Source organism: Sus scrofa, chromosome 16 (genome assembly GCF_054392235.1).
Source record: "Sus scrofa isolate SSC_HxYL_T2T_F1_AM1 chromosome 16, Sscrofa_HxYL_maternal_Yorkshire_Landrace_v2.0, whole genome shotgun sequence".
In the NCBI taxonomy this organism is placed as follows: Eukaryota; Metazoa; Chordata; class Mammalia; order Artiodactyla; family Suidae; genus Sus; species Sus scrofa.
Window position 1 is genome coordinate 91,627,974 of NC_139398.1, and position 24,240 is coordinate 91,652,213.

Genomic DNA, 24,240 nt, shown 5'->3' on the forward strand with positions numbered 1-24,240 from the left:
CCCTGGTGAGCCGGAGGGTGAGGCCGGCAGGCGGGGTGGGGCAGAGACGGCCCCAGCCCCAGCCCCAGGGTCTTGGCTCTCCACAGGGACCTCGGCCTCACCCGGTGGTCCTCCCTCTGCTGGCTTCCTCCACGCAGGCTTCTGTCCAGCCCGGCCAGGCCCACCACCTGTAGGGAGGCCCACCTCTGGCCCCCGCAAGCATGGGCAGTAGTGCTGCCACACCGCCCGCCTTCTGCCACCAAGCCTGCCGGTGCAAGTGGCTACCTAGGAAGGTGTGTGGTGCTTGAGGCACGTGGGGCCCCGTGCAGCTCGCCTCTGTGGACGGACGGAGAGGGATCACAGTCGGCCACTGGCCTTCATGCGGGGCCTTGAGGTAGGGGTGCTCAGTCTCCACAGGCAGGCACCCGAGGTCTCCTGAGCTTAGGGATTGGGACCCTGGGCCAGAGGCAGGAAGGCGGCCGGCCTCCTGATGCGAGTCCTGCTCAGCACGGGGTCCACAGGCCCCTCGCTCCCTGACTTGCCTTCTGCTGTGGCCCTGTTGTGGCCACCAAAGGGGCAGCTGGGGCAGCACAGACTGGCGCCCAGACTGGCGCCCGCATCTGGACAGAGCCTGGAGCCTCGGCTCCGCAGTCAAGTGTGAGGAGGAGAGTGGGGTAGCCGCCAGGGGACACCACGGGGAGGGTGGGGGGGGGTCTCCTGGGCCCGCCCCTCCCCCGCAGCTGGCTGTGATGCGTTCCAGGGCGGGGCCTGCCTTTGTGACACGGGTCCCAGGTGTCTCCTAGTGTCTCCGCCTGGCCCCGCTGCTCTCACTTGGGCCTGTGCTGAGTGAGAGGACACTTGTGTATTCCCACTCATCCAGGACCTGCGATCGGATCCAGACGAGAGTATAACTCGTGTAGTGAAACAAGAAGGCTGTGCTCTACCCTCGAGCAAGGTGGGTGCCCCGCACCCGTCCTGACCGGGGCACGCAGGCCTGGCCTCCAGATGGCAGCAGACACGGGTCAGGGCCCGAAGCCGCCGGGATCTGGGTGGGATGGCGGTCAGGACACACGTCTCACAGAGGACATGGTGTCGCCCGGGACACAGCGTGCTGCCAGCCCGATGCTCTGGTCCGGCCGCCAACGGGCGGGAGGCCTGAGGGCGGGCAGCTGGGGGGCCCGGGAGCCCGTGCCTCCTGCCTCTGTGGGGTCTGCCTGAGCCCCGTGAACCTGTGGTGGCTGGGGGGCCCAGAGGTGACCGTGACTGCTCGGTGGTCCTGGCACCAGACGAGGTGCCAGGACCGTGGCGAAGATGACGCAGGCTCCGCAGTGGGGCCCAGAGGGGACCCAGGCCCCATGCAGCGCTGACTTCCTGAGCCCAGCGCTAGCAGTTGGCCTTGTAGTGAGGTCAGAATGGGCCAGAGGAGGTGGCGCCAGGACAGGGGCCAAGGGAGGAGGCTGGTGGCCAGGGGGGAGGGGCAGCAGGGGCCGAGCTCAGGCCCAGGAAACAGCCTGGAAAAGGTGGAGAAGTGAGCGACGAGCCCAGACACCTAAGAGAGAGAGAGAGAGAGAGAGAGAGTGTGTGTGTGTGTGTGTGTGTGTGTGTGTCTGTGTGTGTGTGTGATGTGGGGGTGTGTGTGTGTGATGTGGGGGGTGTGGTGTGCGGTGGGCGTGCCGTGTGTGTGTGTGGGGGGGGGGGGTGGTGTTGTGCGCCGTGTGCTGTGTGTGCGTGTTCTCGAGCAGCATCAATGTCCGGCCGTGTCTGGGGCCTGGTGGGGAAGGAGGGCCCCGGTTCCGGGCTCCCGGCTGATGCTCGGCGGTTAGGAGCCGGGCTGCCGCCGTCTGCCAGGTGGGGACCAGGCCCTCAGGTGCATGGGTCCGGGCCACGCCTCTCGGGGCACTTGGGGGCGGGGAGGGGGCGTCATGACGGGAGGGTGCTCCTCCCTTCTCCGAGGGTGGCGCTGGCAGCAGAGGGCGGTCCCATCTTGGGGTGGGAGGCCTGGTCCTTCCAGGTCTGGCCCCCGCTCAACCCCCTGCTCTCCCCCAGGCGCCTGGAGTCAGGAAAACCATCACTGACCCGAAGTCCTGGCGCAGAGCCGCTGCGGAGGAACCAACTTCAGCCCGTGGCCAGGTCTGCGTCCGAGGGTACCTGAGGTAAGTGTGGGCCCCCCACGAGGTCTAAGCAACAGGGGTTGCCACTCGGGGTGCGGCTAGCGGGCTGGAAGGCGCAGGTCCGAGCAATGTCAGCACTGTGGGGAGTGCTCGTCCCTGCGTTTTGCACTCGCTGCCCCCAGCTGATCAGGGCAGTTCTCAGAGACTTGATGGAGTCAATCTTTGCAGGAAGTCTCGGCAAAGGTGAGTGGGCCGCTTGCGTCCCCAGGCTCTGGGGCCTTGCCCTCGGTCTCACCTCCCGTGAGAGGCCAGCGAGTCTGTCTCAGGACAGAAGGTGGCACTTGAGCTCCTCCGAGCCCGCCGCCAGGCAGACCCTGTTGGAGGGTTTCTCCTCCCTGTCCCTCCAGGACCCTGGTGAGACCCTGTGTCTCCGAGGCCACCTCTCCACTGCTGTGGATGCATCTCTTTGTTCACTCTCTGGTTCTTGGAGTATAATCCCGATCCCAAGTCCTAGATCTTCCTGCGGTAGAGACGTGCCGCCCATTTTTTTTCTTCTCCTCCACCCTCTCCATTTCCCTCTTCTGCGGATCCCAGCAGATCAACATTGCGTGGGATCTCCAGCTTTTCTGTCTGTGTCACTTAAATTTACTCTCGTAGACGTCACATCCCCACTCTCAGTTCCAAGACCTGGACAATCCCGTGATGCGGCCCTCCCCCCGCCCCCCAGGCCACTGGATTTCGGATTTGGGCAAGAGATGCTCTCTGTCCCACTGCCCTTCCATCTGCGTGGTTTTATTTGGGAATCATGTTTCATTACCAAGTCCGGTTTTCCGGGTTCTTCTCCCCGGGGCCTCGGTCTTGTTTACAGATGTGCTTTCAGACGCTCATGTAACCCAGGTAAACTCGGCCGCGGTGGCCCCATGTGCAGGTGGCACCCCGTGTCACAGCCAGAGAACCCACAAGCAGCTGAAGTCTGCTCCCAGGACCTCTCCCGAGGGAACTCACAGCTCACCGAGACGGCATCCTTCTACCCAGAGTAGCTGTCGACATTGTGCTCTTCCCGAAGCCGCACGTTTAGATAGCTGCGTTTTCCCTGCGTTTCTCTCTGAAGAGACAAGGGCTCTGCTCAGGGCCCGACGGGGCAAAGTTTTCGAAAGAGTCCTCCCCCTGCCGCCACCCCAGACGACACCACACCCTCCCTTTCTGGGTGCCCCTGCCCACCTGACGGCGGAAGGGTCACGGTTCCCTCCCAGCCCCTGCGACTGGGCAGCTCCTGGACCCTCGGAGGCCCCATCCCTGTGGAAGGGACATCACAGGACTCGGGGCAGCGTGGTCTCTCTCCTGTCTCGGGGAACTTGCGGGGTTTCGGCTGGATGAGAGGGTCACATCCTCCGCCAGCTCCGGCTCTCCTGCCCACCCCCCCAGCCCAGGATGAGGCCTCTTTCTGGTGGGGGTTCTCCCCCTGCCCCCGGTGGCCCTCCCACTGAGTCATGTGTTTTCATAAACCAGCCCCTGCCCTCGTCCTGGGGCTGGTCCCTGGCCATGAGGGGTGGGGCGCGGCCTGCACAGGGGTACCCTTCGGGTCCCTCGGCCTGCCCCCGCCCCCCAGCCGTGACATCTCGGGGCCGGGCCTTGCTGGGCTCGGGTCCGCCCCCGGCGTCCCCCAGGCCAGGCAGGTGGCGGGCAGGAGCCCACGGCCCCCGTGCCCCCCGTGTTTTGCAGATGGGTCTCTGTGCCAAGAGCGCGAGGCAGGTGCTTCCGGAAGCGCAGCCCACCGAGGAGAAGATGGTGGTGCCGCCTCGCATGTCCCGGGTTAACGGCTGGTCGAAGCCCCTCCACAAGTTCCAGGTTGCGTGCTGGGTCGTGTTCCTCGTACTGACCTCCACCAACTTTGGGATATTCATTCCGCTAATGCCACCTTACTGGAGATACACTGCCTATGGGGTATCCTTTCACCGGGGCGCCGCTGTTGGCGAGGTGCACAGGGGCTTCCACGTCTCACGCCAGCACCCCGTTGTCACAGCGCCTGAAACCCCACCTCCGGCCTCCGTGCCACCGCCGACTCGGGGTCTCTGCCACCGGCACCCGCCAGAGCCGGTGCGGGAGATGCGAGCCTGGCTGGCGGCAGGGGTGTGAGGGGCCCGGGGTGGACAGAGGCCCCAGGAGGCGGGGAGGAGCTGTGACCCAGGGCGGAGGCCTTTCCAGGCCACAGCCGAGCAGCCGCTCTGTGGTGCCGAGGGGAGGGCCGAGCCTCAGTGGGGAGAGGCTTGAGGCGCTCCATGCTCCCCCAGGCCGGGGCATGCAGCGCTGCTCCCCACCGCGCCCCTTCCCCGAGAGACTGTGACCTTTGTGACCCCGGGGTGCTCTGCTCCGTCCCGGGGGTATCTGTCAGGGTGGGCGTCTGGGTGACGTGGGGCCCCACATCAAGGGTCGTGCGTGTTAGAGCCCGTGGGCAGGCTGACTGCAAAGTGGGCAGCAGAACCAGTTTCTAAAAGGGGGTGTTTGTGCCTGTGTCAAGCCCTCCTTGGTGAGGACATGGGCTCCGCCGCCTGCCTCTCCGCTGGCCGCCTGGCGTCTCTGGCTGGGTGGAGAGCGCCCGGGTTTGCGGAGTGAGGGAGGCGGCAGGACCAGGAAGGACCAAGTCTGTGCGAGCCTCCCTGCCTGTCCCAAGTGGAGAGAGCAGGAGTGTGGCCCGGGCTGTGCAGAGCTCAGACTGTCTTGGGGACCTGCCTGTCGCCCCAACCCCAGGGGCATCCCTCAGGCGCTACACAGCTGCACGTGGGCGCTCTGCTCTGGCCGCTGGGGGGCGCCAGCGTCATTCAGTGCCTGCAGGGATCCAGGAGCGGGAGGTGCCTGCAGCCCAGGCCCAGGGAAGGGCAGGGGCCAAGGTCAGGGCTGAGGACCAGGGTCACCAGGTCACCGCGCAGGAGTCTGGCCGCCCTCCGCTGGCTGGAGGGTCTGGATCCCGCGTTGGGTCTGAGCACGAGGAACTTGGCAGCGGCAGGGGCTGGGGGGGGCGGGGCAGCTCGGGGGGCGGGGCAGCGGGGGGCGGGGCTTGCCCCTGGCCGCCTGCCGCAGGACGACCGACCCGAGGCAGCAGTGACAGGCGTGGCGAGGGCTGGCGCCAGCGCTGTTTGTTTACCGAACAAAGATAGTTGCTAGGGGACCTCGGCATGTCCTGCTTTGTAGTGGAAGTGAGACCAGGAACCCCGTTCTTTTTATTATTAACTTGAACCTAAGACTCTCCTAAGATAGAATTACATCGAAAGTGAAAGCCAGCAGCCCGAGGATGGGACACCCATCCTGGGGCACTTTCTATTCTGGGGGCTCAATGGCGGCCACAGAATGCGTGACCAATGGCAGGAACGGCCAGCTCGTCTTAAGCAAATGCAGCCGCTGTTGCCCGCAGTGGCCAGGGTGACCTGGCCAGTCCTCCATGCGTGCCAGCAGGCATGCTCATGCGTGTGCCCGTAGCGGACACTTTATGTCTAAGGGGCCGGGCGGCTTTGTCCACTGGGTCCAGGTGGAAGGCTGCCCTGAGGTCCTGGGGTCCCAGATGCCAGGCCTGGGAACACCTGCCAGGGACACCTGCAGGTTCGGACAGCCCAGGAACTCAGTCGAGGCGCCACAGGGCTGGCCTCTCAGGCTCTGGTCGAGTGCTCAGGTGCCCCCGCTGTGAGACGGGAGTCGCTAGTGGGCTGCTGTCCCCACTTTCTCCCTGGCGGTGGCCTTGGGGGGAGCTGAGGGTGGACGCAGGGACAGAGCACTCAGCTCCAGCCTCCCATCTGGCCCGCTGGCCCTGCCCACAGTGTGTGATGAGAACCATCCCGCTGAGCTCCACAGAGGAGGGGCGGCACCTGGGCTGCAGTGCCACCTCCTGTCACATCTGTCCCCTGCTGCCATCGCCGGCCTCCTGCGCAGGACTCACTCCCGTTGCCCCGGTAACCACACAAACAGTGCTGTGCATCCGGCCATGCCTCAGGCTTCAGGAAGTGGGTGTAGGGACCAGCGTACTGGAATGTGCTGGTGTCACCAGCTGTGACAGTGTAGGCTGGCCACTGACCACGGGAGCATGGCTCATCTGTTAACAGCAGGGGCGGCCTGCAGGGGCCTGCGGTGGCAGGAAGGGCCTCAGCATCGCCACGTCTTCACCTGGCCCTCTCTGCCGAGTCCCGTCCCCTCTGTAGGTGCCCGGGCCTGGCTGGTCCCCAGCAGCCATCTCCCTGTTCTTCTGGCTTTGCGCCCGCCCTCCCCTGGCCCAGCCCTCTGAGCCCCAGCTCACTCTTGCCTTCACGGCGGTCTCTGCCCCCCAGCCTCTGATACCTACACGCCCTCGCCCAGCACCCAGGGCCCTGGGCCTGCACCCGAGGCCAGAGGACAAGGAAGGGCCGAGCAGTGTTGGCCAAACCAGCCCCCACCGAGCCTTGTTGAGCGCCATGGAAGCTTCCTCTGGGCCCTTATCCAGGCTGGACCACGCCTGCAAGCGCAAGCCCCAGAGGGTGGGGCGGGCAGACCCCGGACCCTGACAGCAGTGCAGCCTGGGAGGCCTCACTGCCCAGAGCCCGCACCGCCCTGGGCCTCTGCGGAGTCACAGCAGAGCCTGTGAACCGCGGCTTCGCCAGGACACCCGCGGGCAGCAGTAGGAGGCACACCCCCGCCACGCCCAGGCCGCTCTCACAGGAGCCGGGCCTGTAAGCCCTGAACCTTCCTGGCTCAGAACCGTCCTGGGAAGCAGGGCAGGGCTCCTGGGGAGGCCAGGCCCGTGCTTCCGCCCCTTCTGTTTGGTTTCCATGGGGATGGTGTGTTGGTCCCTGGAGAGGAGGCTGGAGGATCTGCGGGCTCGATTTTACCCTGGGAGTCCTGGAGGGGGTGGGAGCCTGGGGTGTCTTTCCCTGGGGGAGGGGAGAGACAGAGCAGACAGAGACAGAGACAGAGAGGGAGAGACCCAAAGGGAAACAGAGAGACAGAGAGACCTACTGGGCTGGCCCCGGCTTCCTGGCCTGTGTTTGAGCCCTCCCCCCCTTTCCTTGGTGACCCGACCTGTGTGCTGGGCGCTGCCCCCCGCCCTGACGACCCCCACGACCGCCTCCAGGGCCGGGCTTGGTGCCCACAGGTGCAAGCGCATCTGTCCCTCTGGGTCACAGGGCGCAGCCTCCAGTCCTGGAGGGCGAAGGACTCGGGCAGCCTCTGCGGGAGGCGGGTACGGGAGGGGCTGACCAGCTCCCTGCCGCCCACCAGGCGTGGGCTCCTGCGGCCGCCCGGTGGCCCAGGGCATCTTGGGGCGAGCGCCCCGCACCGTGCGGAGCGGGCCGAGTTGCTCCTTGACGAGCCCCCTCCAGGTCACCGGTAGCATCTTTCTCTTCCACCTCGTGGTCCACATCATCGCAGTTTCCATCAATCCGGCCGAGAAAAGCGTGCATCAGAAGAACTATTTGGAGCCTATGCCTGTGTTTGACAGGTCCAAACACGCTCATGTCATCCAGGACCTGTATTGCCATCTGTGTGAGACCAATGTGTGAGTGCCAGGGGCGGGGCCCCGAGGCCCGGAGGTGCTGGCCGCGGGGGGACCAGGCAGTGGACTGGCACCGCCCCCTTGAGAGAAGCGAGGCCCGACTCAGGCCATCTGATGGCCGGGCTGCTGGCTCGGAGGCGTCCGTGGGGGACGGGGAGGGAGGGATCTGACTCTGGCCTCCAGGCCTCAGCCCTGGCACCACTGGCAGGCGCACCTGTGCTGGTTGCCCCCCAACCCCGTGTCTCCTCTGCAGGCAGACGGGGCCTCTGACAGGTCCCCCTCCCCCCACCCCGCACAGACCGCTCACAGGGCGCCCCCCTTCCTTCCAGAGATCCCAAGACCAAGCATTGCAGTGCCTGTAACAAGTGTGTTTTGGGCTTCGACCACCACTGCAAATGGCTCAACAACTGCGTGGGGAGAAAGAACTACCGGTGAGGCCCGCTTGGCTCAGTGGGGAGGGCCCGGGATGGGCAGGCCTGCCTCCTCACGCGGGCTCGGTCCCTCCTGCACCTGGACGCGCCTCGGGAAGGTGCCGCCTCACTGGCTGGTCACCTTGAGGTCTGCCTGCCCTCGGGGCCAGGCGAGGGGTGTGACCCTGCCCGTGTCGGGGACCCAGAGGGCCGGGCTCCAGCACAGCCCCGGCTCGGCAGGGTCTTTCCGGCGGGAGAGGGGGCATCTCTGGAGCCCCCCCTCCTCTGGGCAGGTCAGGAGGGGCGGATGCCTGGCACGCAGCAGGGGTTGGCCTGGTGGGGCCTCCAGAGGGCCAGGAGGGCCTCGGGGCCGCCCCTTCCTGAGGGGTGGGCGCCTCGCACACCACCCACCCCTGGACCCCGTGTCCAGCTCAGCTCGCCCCAAAGACATGCGTAAGCTGCGGGTCAAGGCAGGCCTCTGGGTAGAGCTGACCATGGTACAGGCCTGAGAGAGACAGAGGAAGACCTCGCGGTGAAATCATCGTCCCAGAACCCTTGCCCAGGGGCTGCCTCCTCGAGGGAGCAGAGGCATGGTCCTGGGCCTCGGCAGGGACGTCCTGCCAGGCATGGCCTCTGCAGGCAGAGAGAGGCGCAGCTGCTCGGGAGCCCCACTCAGCACCCCTGGCCCCTTGCCTGGCTTCCGGGGCGAGAGGCCCGTGGAGCCCGGTGTGTGCTCACACGCAGCGGGCCGGGTGGCAGCTGAATGCTGGGCCGCCTTGAACAAGTTTCACCCTGTCTCTGAGCCTCGGTCTCCCTATGAGACTAAGACCTCAGGTGCAAACTGTGAGGCCACAGAAACTGCAGGTGGGGCCGTGGGGCTCAGGCGGGGCTCAGGCAGGGGTCAGGAGCCCATGAGGGCCGTTCAGGAGCTGAGGAGAAAGGCCCAGCGGAGCCAGAGGAGGAAGGGCTGAGGGTGTGGCCAGAGCCGGACGTGGGCTGCCAAGCTGCCGTCCAGATGGGACGTCTGCGGGTGCCCCGTGCGGTCCTGGGCCTTGGCAGGGCTGGGCCGCGCTGGCTGCGCTGAGCCCGCTGGCCTCTCCCACAGGTACTTCTTCAGCTCGGTGGTGTCAGCTTTGGCCGGGCTGCTCTGCATGTTTGCCATCTTGAGCTATCTCTTCGTCCAGTTCCTGGTCGATCCCATGCAGCTGCGCACGGACCCCCACTTTGCAGGTTCGCTGCTGCCCGCGCTCCGTTTTCCTGGTCAAATCTTGGGGGCGGGGGGCGGCAGCCCAGTGTCTTCACTTCAGCCCCCAGTGCCCAGGGGGTGGGTTTGGGGTGCAGAGGCGCCGCTGTGGCTGCTTGAGGCTGTGCGTCCAGGCAACATCAGGCACCCAGAGCGGGGGCCACACCTGGCCCCCCTGGCAGTCCCAAGGGACGTGCGGTGGGGCGGGAACGGCGGGAGTGACGGGTCCTCAGCCAGCCCAGGCCCCGGGTTCTGGGCGCAGCCAGCAGAGCCCTCCTGACACCACATGGCGGTCAGCCGGAGGGCCGCCCAGTGCCCGGCGGCCTCGGGAACCTTCTCCCGAGGAGGGCGGCTGCGAGGGCTCTTAGGCAGGACACATACCTGGGCAGGTCGGAGGGCTTGCCTGGGCGGGGAGGCGCTCCCTCAGGCTGGGGTTCCCTCCTGAGGCAGCCAGCTGATGCCCCCCCCCTTCTGCACAGGGATCTCCAGGGACACGTGGCTCCTCTTCCTCCCCTTCCTCCCGGTGAGGGCCAAGGCCCCCGTGCTGCTGCTCATCGGCCTGCTGGTGCTGGTGATCATCATGGTCGGCCTCCTGCTCCTGGGGCACCTGTTCTTTTTCCATCTCTACCTGAGTACGTGCCCCGAGCCCCGCTCCGCCTCGGCCGAACCTTGCCCCGTGTTCGCATGGTCCCCAGGCAGGCAGGCAGGCCCTGCTCAGTCCCCAGAGACCCCAGAGCACGGAGGGCAAATCACAGGAAGAGGAGAGACCCCCTGGGGGGCAGCAGGGCCAGGTTCAGTTCCAAGACGAGCAGAAAACTTGGAGGAGTCGCACAAAGCGCCCTGAGTGTTCAGAGCAGGAGCCGAACCTCCGTGGTGGGAGAAGGACGGCGGGAAAGAAGGGGGCTTAGAAACAGAATCCCTCAGCAAAAGACGACCCTGCGCTCGCGGACAGGGCGGCCACGGGGGTGGGGGAGCTCCCTGGGCTGGGCTCCCCCCACCCTGATGCTTCCCTGGAAGGAACACCTGTGACCCTCTGGGCCTGTCATGCTGAGCGGGTCCTTCAGCTGAGCCCTGCTGGCTTCCCTGAGCTTCCGGACACGCCGGTCGGGGGCGGGGGTGGAGAGGCCACGGGGCAGGGAGGCGTTTTGGAAACGGCAGAGCCCGGGGAGGCGAGGTGGGCGGGCAAGCTGGTCTTGGAGCTGCTGCTGCGGCCGGGGCTGTGCATGAGAGGCCGCAGGACCAGGGGGAACCTGGAGAGCAGCCTGCACAGGACTCACCGGCCGCTGGCCGCGGCAGGGCCGAGCATCCAGGAGGATAGTGGCCTCCGCCCTGAGGGTGGGGCCCCCGAGGCCTTCTGGGGAGAAGACAGCTCAGGGCTGATAGGTCATGGAAGAATGGATTTCCAGGAAAGAATCACGCCAGCAGAGCAGTTGCCGTTAGCCGTGGTGAAATGACCCCCCACGGAGCCACTTGAACGCCAGGCTCAGGGCCCTCCGTCTCTGTGGGTTAAGACCCAGTGGGGCTCAGCGTCCTCGGCCTGGGTCTGTCCCGAGGCTTCAGCCACGGGCCTCCCTCCACCCCCGCCCCATGGACGCCGCCCGGCCAAGCAGCTCAGGACAGGGCGGCCCCATCTGAGCCAGGGATGGAGAGGGACAGAAGCCAGTCCCAGGAGCAGCCTTCTCTGCAAGTGGCCAGGACCAGCCTGTGCGCCAGGGACTGTGCAGCCCGAGGGCCCCAAGGCAGGGCTGCCGGCTGCCCCTCCACGTGGGCTCGGAAGAACCTCGTCCCGGTGCGGAGGAGAGGGCACTGTGGGTGGTGGGACAACAGGAGCCGCTGCCGGCCCCGGTGGGGCGGGGCCTCTGCCTCGGGAGGACTCCGGCCTTCACTCCGGATCCCTCACGGGCTCCAGCCCCAGCTCCTGGCCGAGAGGCTTCGAGTCCGGGGTCTGCACCTCCTCACTGCCCTGGATCAGAACGTTGTACACGGAACTGCTCAGAGGAGGGCGCGCCCTGGGGACCGCTCCCGTCTGAGCTCGGTGGCCTTTGTGTAGACCAGCCAGAGGAAGGAGCTCGGGCACAGAGCACAAGCAGGCACGTGGGTCCCTCATGCTGTGGCACAGGTTCTGAGGGGTGCAAGCAGAGCCAGCCCAACAGACGGCAGCCAGAGAAGAAGTACCGCAGCATCCAGGACATTGATGGGGAGGGGACCGGGCCGGGCGGGGGGCCTCGGCTCCTGCTTGGGCCGGCAGCCGCCGAGCATTTCATGGGCCGCGGGTGCAAGTGGCCCTCCTGCTCCTCAAGCTCCAAATAGGCTGCTGTGGGTGGCCTTGTCACTTTCCAGAAATAATTATAAACCATCTGTTCTCGTGTCTGTTGGTTTTCAGGGAAAGAAGGCCTGGTATAAAGGCCCAAGGCTGACGTGGGCCCAGAACCAGCTTTGCCAGTAGTGCTTGTCTACGGAGGCTGTCTCTCCATGGCCCGGGGGCTTCTGTACACGCTGGGGCCCGGGGTCTCGGCTCAGCCGGGCCAGCACTCTCCCCGGGCCCTGCTTGCTTCAAGGGCTCATGAGGCAGGGAGGGCAGCCACGGCCCGGCTGGGATGGGGGCCCGGGGGGCCCTGAGCGGCCTTCCAGATGCTTGGCAGCTCCAGGTCAGGAGCCAGCTCTGATGCCCCGGGCGGGGAGCTGACAGCTGTTAACGCTGCCCTTTCTCCTTTCCAGTAAAGAAGAAGCTGAGTACGTATGAATACATTACCCAGGGCCGCCAGCAGCTCCAACTGAACTCTTCACATGGGAGAAGAGACTCAGACTCACAGAAAAGACCGTCACAGGTACAGGTGATGTAACCTCCCACCTAGCAGCTTGGCCTCGCAGCCACAGCGTGTGTGTGTGTGTGTGTGTGTGTGTGTGTGTGTGAGTGGTTGCACGTGTGTGTTTTGTGATGCAATGCGTTGTGTGGTTGTGAGTATGTGGGGGGGGGGGGTTAGTGTGCACATGTGGGGTTGTATCACTTCTGCGTTCACTCTCCACTAGACGAAGGCGGTGGGGCTGACTCCTTCCAGGCTGCTCCTCATCAAAAGCAGCATTTGCTCCTCAAGGTCCCTGTTAGGAAGGTGAAGATACAAGCCGCAAACAGAAATCAGTATTTGCAAATCACATGCCGGTACCCAGAATATGTACAGAACTTCCAAAACTCAGTTATAAGAAAAATGACTCGGTGTTCTATTTTTTATTTTCTGTCTTTTTAGGGCTGCACCCGCAGCCTATGGAAGTTCCCAGGCTGGGGGTCGAATTGGAGCTGCAGCTGCCGGCCTCCACCACAGCCACAGCAATGCGGGATCCGATCTGTCACCTTTACCACAGCTCACGGCAACGCCGGATCCTTAACCCACTGAGCGAGGCCAGGGCTCGAACCCCCATCTTCATGGATACTAATAGGGTTCATTATTGCTGAGCCCCAACAGGAACTCCCGACTCAGTGTTTTAAATGAGCAAAAGATTTGAACACGTTTCCCCAAAGGGATCAATGGGCCGGTATAAGCTCAGCTAAAGACAGTCGACCTCCTGCCACGTTAAGGAAACCGTAGGTGACATCACACTGGAGTGGCCGCCGTCCGAGCCGGAGCCCACGTGTCGGTGCGGCCGGGGGAGTGTGTCCCCCAGGCGGGGAGTGGGGCGCCACACGGCTCTGCGAGGAAGGTCGGCACTGCCTTCCGTCGTGGACCCGTCGCGGCCGCCGCAGCCCTGTCCCCAGCCCAGAGCTGTGATGGCCCGCGTGCGCCAGGGCTGCCTTCCCGGGACCCGCGGCTCCACGTCACCCGAGGACGGCCGGGCACTTCTGTAGAAACGAGCTCAGTGTCAACAACTGTTTTTCACCGGGTAACGTTCCCTTCCTCTCTCTCGGCAGGATGCTGGCCACCGGCGCTCTTCTGTGCGAAGGTCAGTCTGGCTCGGTTTGCTTTAATCTTTGGCTGGAATTGTTTTGTGGGTCTGAAAGGTAGCTGCAGGCTCCTCTTAACTGGCTTGGCTTTAAGAACTCTTACGTGCTCCAAATAGTAGCCTCCGCAGTCTTTGCTAATATTTTCATAATTTTTATTTGCTCCGTTTACATTTTGGTTTTAATCCTAAGTTTATTTGTGCATTCGCGGAGGCTGGAGCTCAGGTTATTTTATCACGGCGTAACCCATGGTAGACACCTCCTTCATTAAATGGCCTGCCTTTCCTCGTCCGCTTCGAAAGGCTGATTTTCTGAAAACCAGGTTGCCCCAGACCCCAGCCCACCGTCCGGACACCAGGTCTGGCTCATTGCTGCGTGTCATCCAGAAATGCTGGGATCTTTTGCCAGGTTTGGGCTGGGCTCCTGGGGGCCGCACGGCTCCCCATCCTACAGCCCAGGTGAGTCCGAAAAGGGCGAAGCACACAGTTAGCCCACTTCTCACGTGCTGAGAATCGCTGCTGATTTTCGTGTCGTTCACTGGGAGGCTGGCTGGGTTAGGGTACAGGTGGTGTGGTTAAGAGCACCCCCTTTCAATGAATCCACCGTGTTTTCCTTGAGAATTTATTCAAAATCCGATTGGCACAATATTTTGAAAGTCTAGGTCATTTTGAACTTCACTTCCGAAGGCCACCTTTGGCTGTGGTCCTTTAAATGCAATCTATGAATATTTTTATCGTTCTGGCAAGAATGGTAGGCCCCTAACTGGAACCAGGACGGTAAACTTAACTCTTAGACTCCAGCCTCACCACGTCAAACACCTAGTGTTTTCAGACTCTGCCGAATTAAGGCACATTCACTGTAGACAATTGGGAACCTGCCGAGCTTCCCAGCGTAGCACAGACACACTTTCTTGTCCGTGCCCAGCAGTCGCCGGCGTTTTGATTAGTATCTTTCAGGTCTTCCTTTTAAAAAATATTTTTTCTATGCATCAGATGCCTTATGTTTTATAAAATTATGATTGTATTGTAGAACTCTTTGAAAGCCTTTTTAAGAAATCTCCCTGTATTGCGAACACAGTCTGTTAGAAGGAAAACCGTGATTTTTATGGTATGAATTCTCCCGTCTTCGGGACGCACTGTAGTCCGCAGTGTCGGAGTGCGATGTTTTTTGCAATGGCGTCTTCACTTCTGCGACGGGAAGGCGAGCTCCCCTTCCTTGTTGGAACCTGTGGCTCAGCACAGTCTCCCTTCCTCCCGCCCACCCAGCAGAGAGAAGCACGTGGGGTTGCTGCCGCCTTCCCAGGAGCCGGGCTCCCTCAGCGGCGTGGCGCCAGAGGCCGTGGCTGTGCCGAAGGTGAGTGTGGGCCGCCAGCCTCACGGAGAGCGGGGTGCCAGGTGCAGGGCCCCAGACGGAGGCCGAGCGGGCCTTACCGAACGGAAGCGTTGGCGAGATGCCCGGGGTGCCTTCAAGGGGGAGCTGAGGTGGGCGGGGCCGTTGAGGGAGCGAGGGACCCTGACCGGGGGCTGGGGGAGCGGGCCCGAGACGCCCCGACGGCAGCGGCTGAGCGTCTGCCCTGCGTGGGCCTTGAAACGCAGCAGAAAGGGATGGACGGAAGCCTACGGAAAGGTTAGTGACCACGGCACCCAGGTCCGGTGTGTGGGCGCTCTCTGGGCAGCCCCTGACCTCTGCTGGATGTGCCCGCACACACGTTAGGCAGCAGTGCGAGCGAACAGGCTGGAGGAAGACGGGCTCCGCGTGGGCGCGGGCGGCCCCTCCGGATCTTCCTGGAAGCTCAGCCCCAGGCCAGGCCCGCCCGGTCCGACGCTGTTTGTGAGCAGGGCTGTGCTGCCCCGCCTTCTCTGTGGGGGAGCTTCCTGTCAGGGTGGCTCCAGCAGGGGTCAGAGGGTGCTCCTGGCTGTGGCTTAGGCAGAGGGACGGGCCACACCATCCTGCTCGCACCTCTGCCAACAACTTCTTCTAGAAGGTGGGAGCCACGCTTGATAGGGTCACGCCTCCCGCCTGCCCCCATCCCAGGCTCAGCCACGAAAAGGGAACCCTCGGTCTGAGCCAGGAGCAGGCCACCATGGCTTCCACTTTGCTGCCATTAAAACCGGGGTGCCCAGTGTTCCAAGTTGCCTGGAACGGCCCCTTTTGACACCACCACTCTGACAGGCACTTGTCACTGGTGACCGTGTTAGACCCCACTGAGGGTCCTCCAGGCACAGCTCGAGTGTGTCCGTTGGTGGCCAGCAGGACCCCGCAGGGCCAAGCGCAGCTCCCAAGTTTCAGGCGGGTCTGCAAGCCTCTGAGAGGGAGGCCTTTCTCCCCCACTGCGGGAGAAGTTACCGTCCGTGTCCAGGACGTAAAACGCCAAATGCCAAACGTGGGGGTGACTTTCTGTTGCAAAAATAGTCACATTATGGGTTTGAGCCTCTTAAACTTTTCTAAATTTAATGGTAAGTGTTCCGAGGTTGAAACACGCTTCATTACTTAAGGAAGGGATTTACGATTCTGCTTAATTGACACAAATTACCAAAACTGATTGATGAAGAAATAGAAAGTTCAGATGCACATGTAGTGAATAAAGATACCGAACTAGTCATTTTCATTTAGCCACAAAGAAAACCCCAGGCCCTGACGGCTTCGTGGCTGATATTTTAAGAAAAAAACAAACCAATCCTGCACAAACTCGTTCAGAACATAGAGAAGGAAGAAAGCCTTCCCGACTCATTCTATGAGGCCAGGTTGTCACAGCAAAAGCAATGTCATCGAAGGAGGAGGCGCATGAGCCAATAATATCACACGTGAATGGGGAGGCAAATCTCATTAACAAAATGTGAGCAAACCAATGCAGTCACACCCATACAGGGTTGTTCGCCGTGACTCCGTGAGGTGTATTCAGGAATGCAGGGTCAGTTTAACATCCGAAAATATATTAATGTAATAAGAATATTAATAAGGTAACAAATACATAAGCACATCAATAAATCAGAAAAATCACAGCACATCCAGTTATAGCCAAACAATTTTACAACCCTGGGGGGGAAAAACAGCCTGAATCTGACAAAGAACACTGATGAAATTTACAACTAACTCATACTTAATCCACACCGGATGCCTTCCTCTTAAGATTGGCACGAAGAAAAGAATGTCCACTCCAAATTTCTATTAGACATTTCATTAAACTTCCAGCCTGTGCGGTGAAGCCAAAAAATATATATAGACATGAAAGTGAAACAGTATTTATTTGCAGGAAACATGATCTTAAAAAACTGCAGAAAGGCTAGTAGAAATAGTAAGATAGCTTAGCGAGGTGGTAGGATATGAAATCAATATTAAAAACCGAGCTTATATTTCTATACACTAGAAATGAAAATACGAAAATGGCGTAAAGAAAACTATTTCAGGAGTTCCCCCTGTGGCCCAGTGGGTTAAGAATCTGATACAGCGGCTCGGGTCACTGTGGAGGTGCGGGTTGGCTCCCCAGCCCAGTGCTGTGGGTTAAAGAGTCTGGCGTTACCACCGCTCCAGCATAGGCCACAGGTGTGGCTTGGATTCAATCTCTGGCCCTCGGAGCTTCCATGGGTGTGGCCATAAAAAAGAAGAAAACTATTCCATTCACAGTAGTATCAAAAAATAATAAAATAACAAAACAAGGACAGAAATCTGTGTATGTAAAGCTACAGGCTAAAGCTGAGAGAAGTTAAACCCAACCCAAACAGAAGGAAAGATTTCCAGCATCTGTGGACTGGAAGGTTCAAAGTTGTCACGATGGAAAAATATGGCAAGTTTCCCCACATTGATCTACAGATTCACACGATCCCCGCTGGATTCCCAGCAAGCTTTCTTTCTTTAAGGAAAGAGCCAACTATATGCGGAACTTCAGGGGACTTAGGGTGCCCAAAACAATTCAGGAAAAGAGCCACCAAACCGGAAGACTTACACAGTCTGACTGCAAAATTTACCGTAAAGCTGTGGGAATCAAGACGGAATGGTGCCAGCGTAGGGACGGATCTGTAGATCAATGGACCAGAACGGAGACTCCAGAGGGAAAATCTTTACATCCCTGGTCAGCGGATTTTACACGAAGGAGCTAAGTCAGTTCAAGGGGGAGAAATATGTTTTTCATAATTGATGCCCTACTTCACCGCCTGCACAGTGTAACTCACGTCAATCAAAGACCTGAACTGAAGGGCTAAAGGCTGACACTTGAGGAAGAAGGCAAAATAAAATCTTTGTGACCTTGAGTCAGGCAAAGTCTTTCTTCGTATGACACCAAACACACTATTCGAGAAAAATATGAAATAGTGGCCTTCATCAAAATGAAAATTATTTGCCCTTCAGAATTCACCATTACAAAAATAAAAACATAAGCCACGGACTGGAATAACTATTTCCAATCCATATACTTGTATCCAGAATAAAGAACGTTCAAAACTCTAAGAAAAATGACCTAGTTTTTAAAATAGGCAAAAATTGGAAGAAACTCTCTACCGAAAAGGACATGGGGGTGGCAGACTAGCATGTGACAGGAGGTCGGTGTCATAGACGCCAGGAGGATGCAAACGAAAACCGCAGTCGGGCGCCCTGCACGTGGGCGAGAGAGGCCAAGGCAGAAGAGAGCAGCGCGCCCCGCTGGCGCTCGCCCTGCAGGCAAAGCCAAACAGAAGTTCAAGGCGGGTCCCACCTGTGCCCGCGCGCGCACGTGGTTGGGGAGGAAAGGGGGCGCCCCTCCCAGGTCTCAGGCGTCCCCAGACGCGTCACTTCAAGTCAGCTAAAGGTAGACTTGAGTGTTGGGAAAGAGTGGCATCCGGGTAGACCATTCCTTCCTCTACAGTTTCAGTAATTTTTACTTCTCTCACAGGGGCCAGTTGTCATCCTGATGCCACCTCTGCACAGGTAAGAAGCTTCGAGGTGTGTTATCCATCTGAAAAAGAGGGTGGACTCTTCTTAACTCAATTTACTTTGACAAATAATGCATCTGCGGTGGGGCATCTTTTTTTTTTTTTTTTGTCTTTTTTGCCTTTTCTAGGGCCGCTCCCACGGCATATGGAGGTTCCCAGGCTAGGGGTCCAATAGGATCTGTAGCCACCGGCCTACGCCAGAGCCACAGCAACGCGGGATCCGAGCCGCGTCTGCAACCTACACCACAGCTCACGGCAACGCCGGATCCTTCACCCACTGAGCAAGGCCAGGGATTGAACCCGCAACCTCATGGTTCCTCGTCGGATTCGTTAACCACTGAGCCACGACGGGAACTCCTGGGGTGGGACATCTTTAAATAAGGTGATAACAGATGGAAAATGAAGTTGTTTCCCTTGATGTTACTAACGTTTCCAGCCATTTACGTACCTCGGTTTTGCTCAGTGAACTTGCAAACCTGACAGTAATTTTCTCCCGTCTCCAACCAACGTGTGCAGACACAGAAATAAGGCGGCACTCGCTGGTGCCCTGTGCCGCTCAGGGAGCACAGGCCGTGCGGCGTCTCAGAGCCTTTCTTGGCCTCTGAGGACACGTAGTTTCAGGTGAGCTCTTGGAAGTCAGGGCTCCTCGCTTGGAGTCAGTGTCGAGCCCGTTAGATGCAAAGGTTCTGCCAGGAGCGGATGGAGGTGCCTGTCAGAAAGACTGCCACTGGGGTGAGGACACATATGAAAAGCACCCCCTGTCTCCGGATGAGACAGGTCGGCCCCTGGCAGAGGGCGGAGAACCAGCAAATGCCCTCAGTATCACGGCAGGTGTCTCGGCCACCAGCGCTGTCAGAGCAACGCGCCGCCAAGGCAGCGGCTTTGGAGGTAGAGCCGCGTTGTCTCACTGCTCCGGGGCCAGGAGGTCTGAGCAAGGGGCGGGCGGGGGGTCTGCTCCAGGGCCCTCTTGGCGGCGTGCAGGTGGAAGTGGTCTCCCCGTGTCCTCATGCTGTCTTCCCTCCGTGCCCGGCTGTCGCTGGGCACAAGCCCCTCTTTCTAGGCTGCCATGCGTGGTGGATTGATACCCATTCCACTGGCCTCGTCGGAAGCTGATGCTTCTGAAAGGCCTTATCTCCAAATACGGGCCCTTTCTGAGGTCCTGCATGGGGCCCCCGATACAGTTGCCCCTGGCATTGTGGGGGCTTGGCTCCAGGAGCCCCTGCACGACCAGGGTCTGTGGCTGCTCAAGTCCCATCGCTGGGCCCCCATATCCCTGGCGCTGGATCCATGGATTCAATCAACCGCAGGCGGACATGTCAGGCCAAGGTCGGGTGTCTCCTTGGGTGTGACACCTGAGGCTCTGGAGGAAATGGGTGTCTCGTGGACACACACACAGCTCAGACCCACTGTGTTCAAGGGTCAGCTATTTGTGTTTCTCGAATTAACCCCATAACAGTCTGCCCTCTGGCCCACCCAAATCCACGCTCCTCCCTCGTGTAAGTAATTCACCCATCACACCTTCCCTCATTCAAGCATCAGCTCAGAGTCCCGGGCTGCACCATCGCTGTGATCCAAATCCGTGATGGCCGCAATTCAGAGAATGCCTCGTCCTGGACAAAATTCCCTCCTTCTGGGACCCCACCAAGCCAGACTATTTGCTTCCAAAATACCCTGAGGGGACGGACCCAGGCTAGGCACACCCCACAGGAGGAAGCTGGAAGGGGCAGGGTCCCCAGCCAATCTGAAATGGGCCTGGGGAGCCTTTGGCTCTGGACCTGCGTGCCCTTTAGGAGAAGGGGTGTGGGCTCCAAGGTCAGGGCCACCTCGCGGTTCCGGAAGGATCCCCCGGAGCCCCCAGAGCGAGGTGGACCGACACTGCCCTTCCTTCCTCCTCTGCATCCTCAGCCTCACGTCCACGGACCTCACATCGCCCGCTCCGTCGCTGGACCTCACATTGTCCGCTCCGTGCCCGGACATGGCGTCCACCATCACCCTCCTCCCGGAGAGCATCTCATCCGCTCTGTGCCCGGACAAGGCGTCCACCATCACCCTCCTCTCGGAGAGCATCTTGTCTGCTCCATACCCGGACAAGGCGTCCACCACCATCATTCTCCCGGAGAGCATCTCGTCCGCTCCGTGCCCGGACAAGGCGTCCACCATCACCCTCCTCCCGGAGAGCATCTCGTCCGCTCCGTGCCCGGACAAGGCGTCCACCATCACCACCCTCCCGGAGAGCATCTCGTCCGCTCCGTGCCCGGACAAGGCGTCCACCATCACCCTCCTTTCGGAGAGCATCTTGTCTGCTCCATACCCGGACAAGGCGTCCACCATCACCCTCCTCCCGGAGAGCATTTTGTCACTGCAGGTGAGTGCGGTGCGACCGGACACGAGCCCTGGGCCGGGCGAGGCCCCGTGCGGGGTCCTGTGGTGGGGACGGCAGGAGGGCGGCCTGCTTTAGACACTGTGCGGTCCCCAGGCTGCTACTCGAACAGGAACAGGGTGGGCAGGGGGGTGGTAACAGGAAAATGAGGGACCCAAAATATTAACTGCGGGGCACACCTGTGTGAGACAGAGACGCAGATTCAAAAACCGGTGTCCCGGAGGCCGGGCTTGGTGAAGCGGCTCTTGTCCCGGGTCTCGCCCGCGTGGCCTCAGCAGCACACTTTCTGTCCTGGCACGAGGGCCCCCAGAGACGGCCGGCCAGCAGGGAGGGCGCACCTGGCACGGTGCCTCCGCCGCCGACCGGAGCCTGGAGTCAGGGTTCAGCTCCTCGGCGGGACTGGGTGCGGCCTCCCCGAGACGCCCCGGGACCAAGTCTGAAGGTCCTTGGTCTCGTGCTCCTGCTGAGGGGTGAGCCGCCCCCGCCCAAGCTCCACACGCAGCTCGGAGGCGCTCCCTTGCTCACAGTCACCTTCCAGACCCAGCCATGAATGAGGACAAAAGCTCTGTCGCAAAGACATTGCCTGAAATGGTGTTTAGAGTAACGGAAAAGCTGAAGTAACCTGAAAAATCCCAATTTAGGTAACTGATTAAGAAAAACAGGCTGAATAGCCTGTCCTGAGAGACGGTAGAGCCATGACAATTCTGACTTTGACGACTAGATACTAAAAATTTTAAATAATAAGTGGCAAAAGCAGAATATAAAATTACATATACGACGTATTTGCAACTGTATGAAACAAAAACCAGATCCTAAAAAGGGCGGGAAAAAGGCTGAGAGCAAATGCACGAAAATGCACTGAGACCGTCGGGCTCCGGTGATGGGCTTCTCTGTCTTCAGTGTCATACATGGTTGTGATTTTTAGAGTAAAAGTGTATGAAGTAATACTTACATTTTTAAGTTAAAAAGGGAGGGAAAAGAAAAAACGATGCCCCGGGCTTCTGAACAGAACTTAGGGGTAGGGTTAGATTTGAAGCAGCCTGACCAGAGGGGTCTTGGACGGCAGGGAGCCCCTGAGAGGAAGCTCCGTGTCACTCAAGAGGCCTTCAGGAAACACAGGCAGAAGCCACAGCGGGACCCCGGGCCCGCCAGCCCGGCTCTAAGCAGAAAGTACCGGGGGCGGCCAGGCCCCAGGCCCCAGGCCCGAGGTGGGGTGGGGTCGGGGATGCAGAGCCAGCCGGCGGCACCCTCTCGTGGGACCCAGCGCCCACGCCCTCTTCCACGGGGAAGCGGGGCCACGCGCATATGCGGCCGGCCTGTTCCTCTGCCGGGGCTGCCGTCCGGATGCAGTTTCTCCCAAGTCTGGGCGCCGGGGTGGTCTCGCTCCGTGTCATCACGTGGCCTCGGCCTCGGCCTCCTCCTCGGAACAGTCCTGGTGGGTCAGGACCCCGGGACCTCGCCTCACTGGCCTCTGCCAAGGCACCATTTCCCCGTCGCCCGCGGCCGGGGCTCCGACACATGACACTGGAGGGGACGGAGCTCAGGCCGCACCCGAGCGAGTGCACGAGGAAGGGCCTGGCCCGCCGCAGGCCTCTCGAGCCCTGGGTTCCCCTCGCGGCTCCACGGGTAACGGGCTGGAGCCGGGTCAGGGACGCTCGCTGTCGGCGTGGCTTTAACGCGGTGTTGTTTCCCCCCCAGGAATTAGCTTCCAGCCAGAAGCCACGGTTCCCGGGGTAAGTTCGTTAAGCTTTCCTACCTGAGATGCAGCTGTCTGTCCCTCGGGGGGGGGGGGGGGGCGGGACGGGTGCTGGGGGCGCCGAGATGAGACGGTGCGAGGGGAGAGACAGTTTCCACCACCTCACCCACTCGCAACTCCCCGAAGTCTTCCTCCCGCAAGGCGGTCAGTCTGCGCCGTCTTTCTGCAAGAGCGTGGCCTGAGCCAAGGCACACCCGCCAGGGCTCTCCGCGAGCACGCGCGATGCTTTGGGACGCCGCCTCGTGTGGGTCTGTCAGGGCTCATGCTGCGTCCCAGCCCCGTGTCAAGGAGGTGTTGGCTATGACAGGCCTGCCCACCCCACGGGACAGGCCAACCCCCTGCACGCGGTCCTGCCCCAAAGGCAGAAAGTGGCCCTTTGCAAAGCTCCTGACCCAGTTTCGAGCACACATGCTAAAGGGTGTACCCGGTCCCCACGACAAGACTGTGCGTCTCGCAGAGTGTGCGTCTTAGAACGGCGTGTGGCAATGGACATGCAGCTATAGCTATTCTTTTTTTTTTTTAGGGTAAGTACATCAACTTTTACTCCCTTTTGCTTCTCACTGTAGCCCCCAAACCCAGCACCACCCGGAGCCACACCCCATGGAGATACTCAGAGTTACTATTCACGAGTTTCCGCTGTGGCTCAGTGGGTGAAGAACCTGACTAGTATCCATGAGGATGCAGGTTCGATCCCTGGCTCTGCTCAGTGGGTTAAGGATCCGGTGTTGCCATGAGCTGCGGTGTAGGTCGCAGATGCAGCTTGGATCTGGCATTGCTGTGGCTGTGGTGCAGGCCGGCAGCTGCAGCTCCGATTCGACCCCTAGCCGGGACACTCCATATGCTGACCTAAAAAAAAAGTCACTCTTTATTCACTACTCAGCATACAGTGTGAGCAGAATATCTTTTCAACGAAAAGCTACTTTCATAAACATTTTCCACATTTTAAGCATCTGGAGATTGCATCCGACCCTCCGCTCTCAATAGCTTTCACGTAGTGTCATGTAACACAAGGTAAACTAAAAATTAAAAAGAATCGGTCGTTTCCTACACTGGCATCTGCCACCCCCCCGACCCCCGGCTCCCACCACCTGCGGATGCTGCACTTGCAGCCTCGGCGCCCTGCTCACGCCCCCTCCCAAAGCTCACGTCGGTGTCCTTTCCTCTCCAGCAGCGTGAGGCGCAGGGAGTTCCTGCCGCCGTCCATCCGCGAGAGCCTGAGCTCCCTCAGTACCATCACCTCGGAGGGCTCTGCATCACTGAAGGTGAGCCCACAGGGGCCAGTTTCCGAGCCCCAAGTGCGGGAGGAGGACGCAGTACCGAGGTTAGGACAATATTCTGGATGGCGCGGGTGTCTGTGACCCCGGGTGCCACTCAGAGGGCAGCCCAGCTGAGCGGAGCAGCAGAGAAGGGAGGGACGGGGCCCTGGGTGTGGCGGAGGCAGCCAGACCCCGGGCAGTCGTCATGGAGACAGCATCACCGCAGCCTGCTGGGGTGTACCGAAGTCCACGCAGTGGCAGCGGGCGGGTGTGAAGTCGCGGTCACGGTGCAGTGCGTCGCCGGGTTCTCTGCACAGCCTTACCAGTGTTTCTGTGTCCTGGTGTTTTTCACAATGAGGCGTTGGGCTCCTTTCGGCTCCCCAGAGGAGCTCCGTGTGGAGACGTTTCTGGTTCTACAGCCTGGAGCAGGCGTCTTCACAAGGAGCTGAGACACTAACATTCACTCCTCAGAGGAGCCTGGTGTCCAGCCTGGAGTCGCGCCGTCGGTGGTGCCACACTCGAGCTGCCCAGAATCCACTCATCGCCGTCCTTGGCTGGGGACGCAGACTCGTTACCATTCTGTGCGTGACCGGCTTTTTCAATCACTCGGTATTCTAATTATTTATTTTCGGTATCAGAAGCACCACCACCATCCAAAGAGCCAGGGTCCTGACGCGTCTGCCGCTGCTTCCGTGGCCCCCCTCTGAGTCCCTGCCCCCACATGGCCTGCCTTCTCCTGTGGGCCTTGTGGCTTC

The 24,240-nt window shown here is 60.8% G+C and overlaps 1 protein-coding gene across 4 annotated transcripts in view; it reads left to right on the top strand.

Moving 5' to 3' along the window:
- Positions 1-808: 808 nt before the first annotated feature.
- ZDHHC11 (zinc finger DHHC-type containing 11) overlaps positions 809-24,240 on the top strand; it is a 29,209-nt gene continuing 5,777 nt past the window's right edge. The window contains exons 1-14 of one of the 4 annotated variants that reach the window (XM_085002494.1): positions 809-934; positions 2,026-2,132; positions 3,813-4,034; positions 7,430-7,605; positions 7,932-8,033; positions 9,118-9,242; positions 9,735-9,887; positions 11,974-12,089; positions 13,160-13,191; positions 14,455-14,542; positions 18,054-18,088; positions 19,999-20,458; positions 22,172-22,206; positions 23,398-23,491. In XM_085002494.1, coding sequence (XP_084858620.1) covers positions 3,813-4,034; positions 7,430-7,605; positions 7,932-8,033; positions 9,118-9,242; positions 9,735-9,887; positions 11,974-12,089; positions 13,160-13,191; positions 14,455-14,542; positions 18,054-18,088; positions 19,999-20,458; positions 22,172-22,206; positions 23,398-23,491 — 1,638 coding nt within the window. In that variant the 5' untranslated portion in view covers positions 809-934; positions 2,026-2,132. Of the gene's footprint in view, positions 935-2,025; positions 2,133-3,812; positions 4,035-6,620; positions 6,875-7,429; positions 7,606-7,931; positions 8,034-9,117; positions 9,243-9,734; positions 9,888-11,116; positions 11,346-11,973; positions 12,090-13,159; positions 13,192-14,454; positions 14,543-18,053; positions 18,089-19,998; positions 20,459-22,171; positions 22,207-23,397; positions 23,492-24,240 lie in introns of those variants that run through there. The other 3 variants (XM_021076900.2, XM_085002495.1, XM_085002496.1) reach the window with 3 other exon arrangements.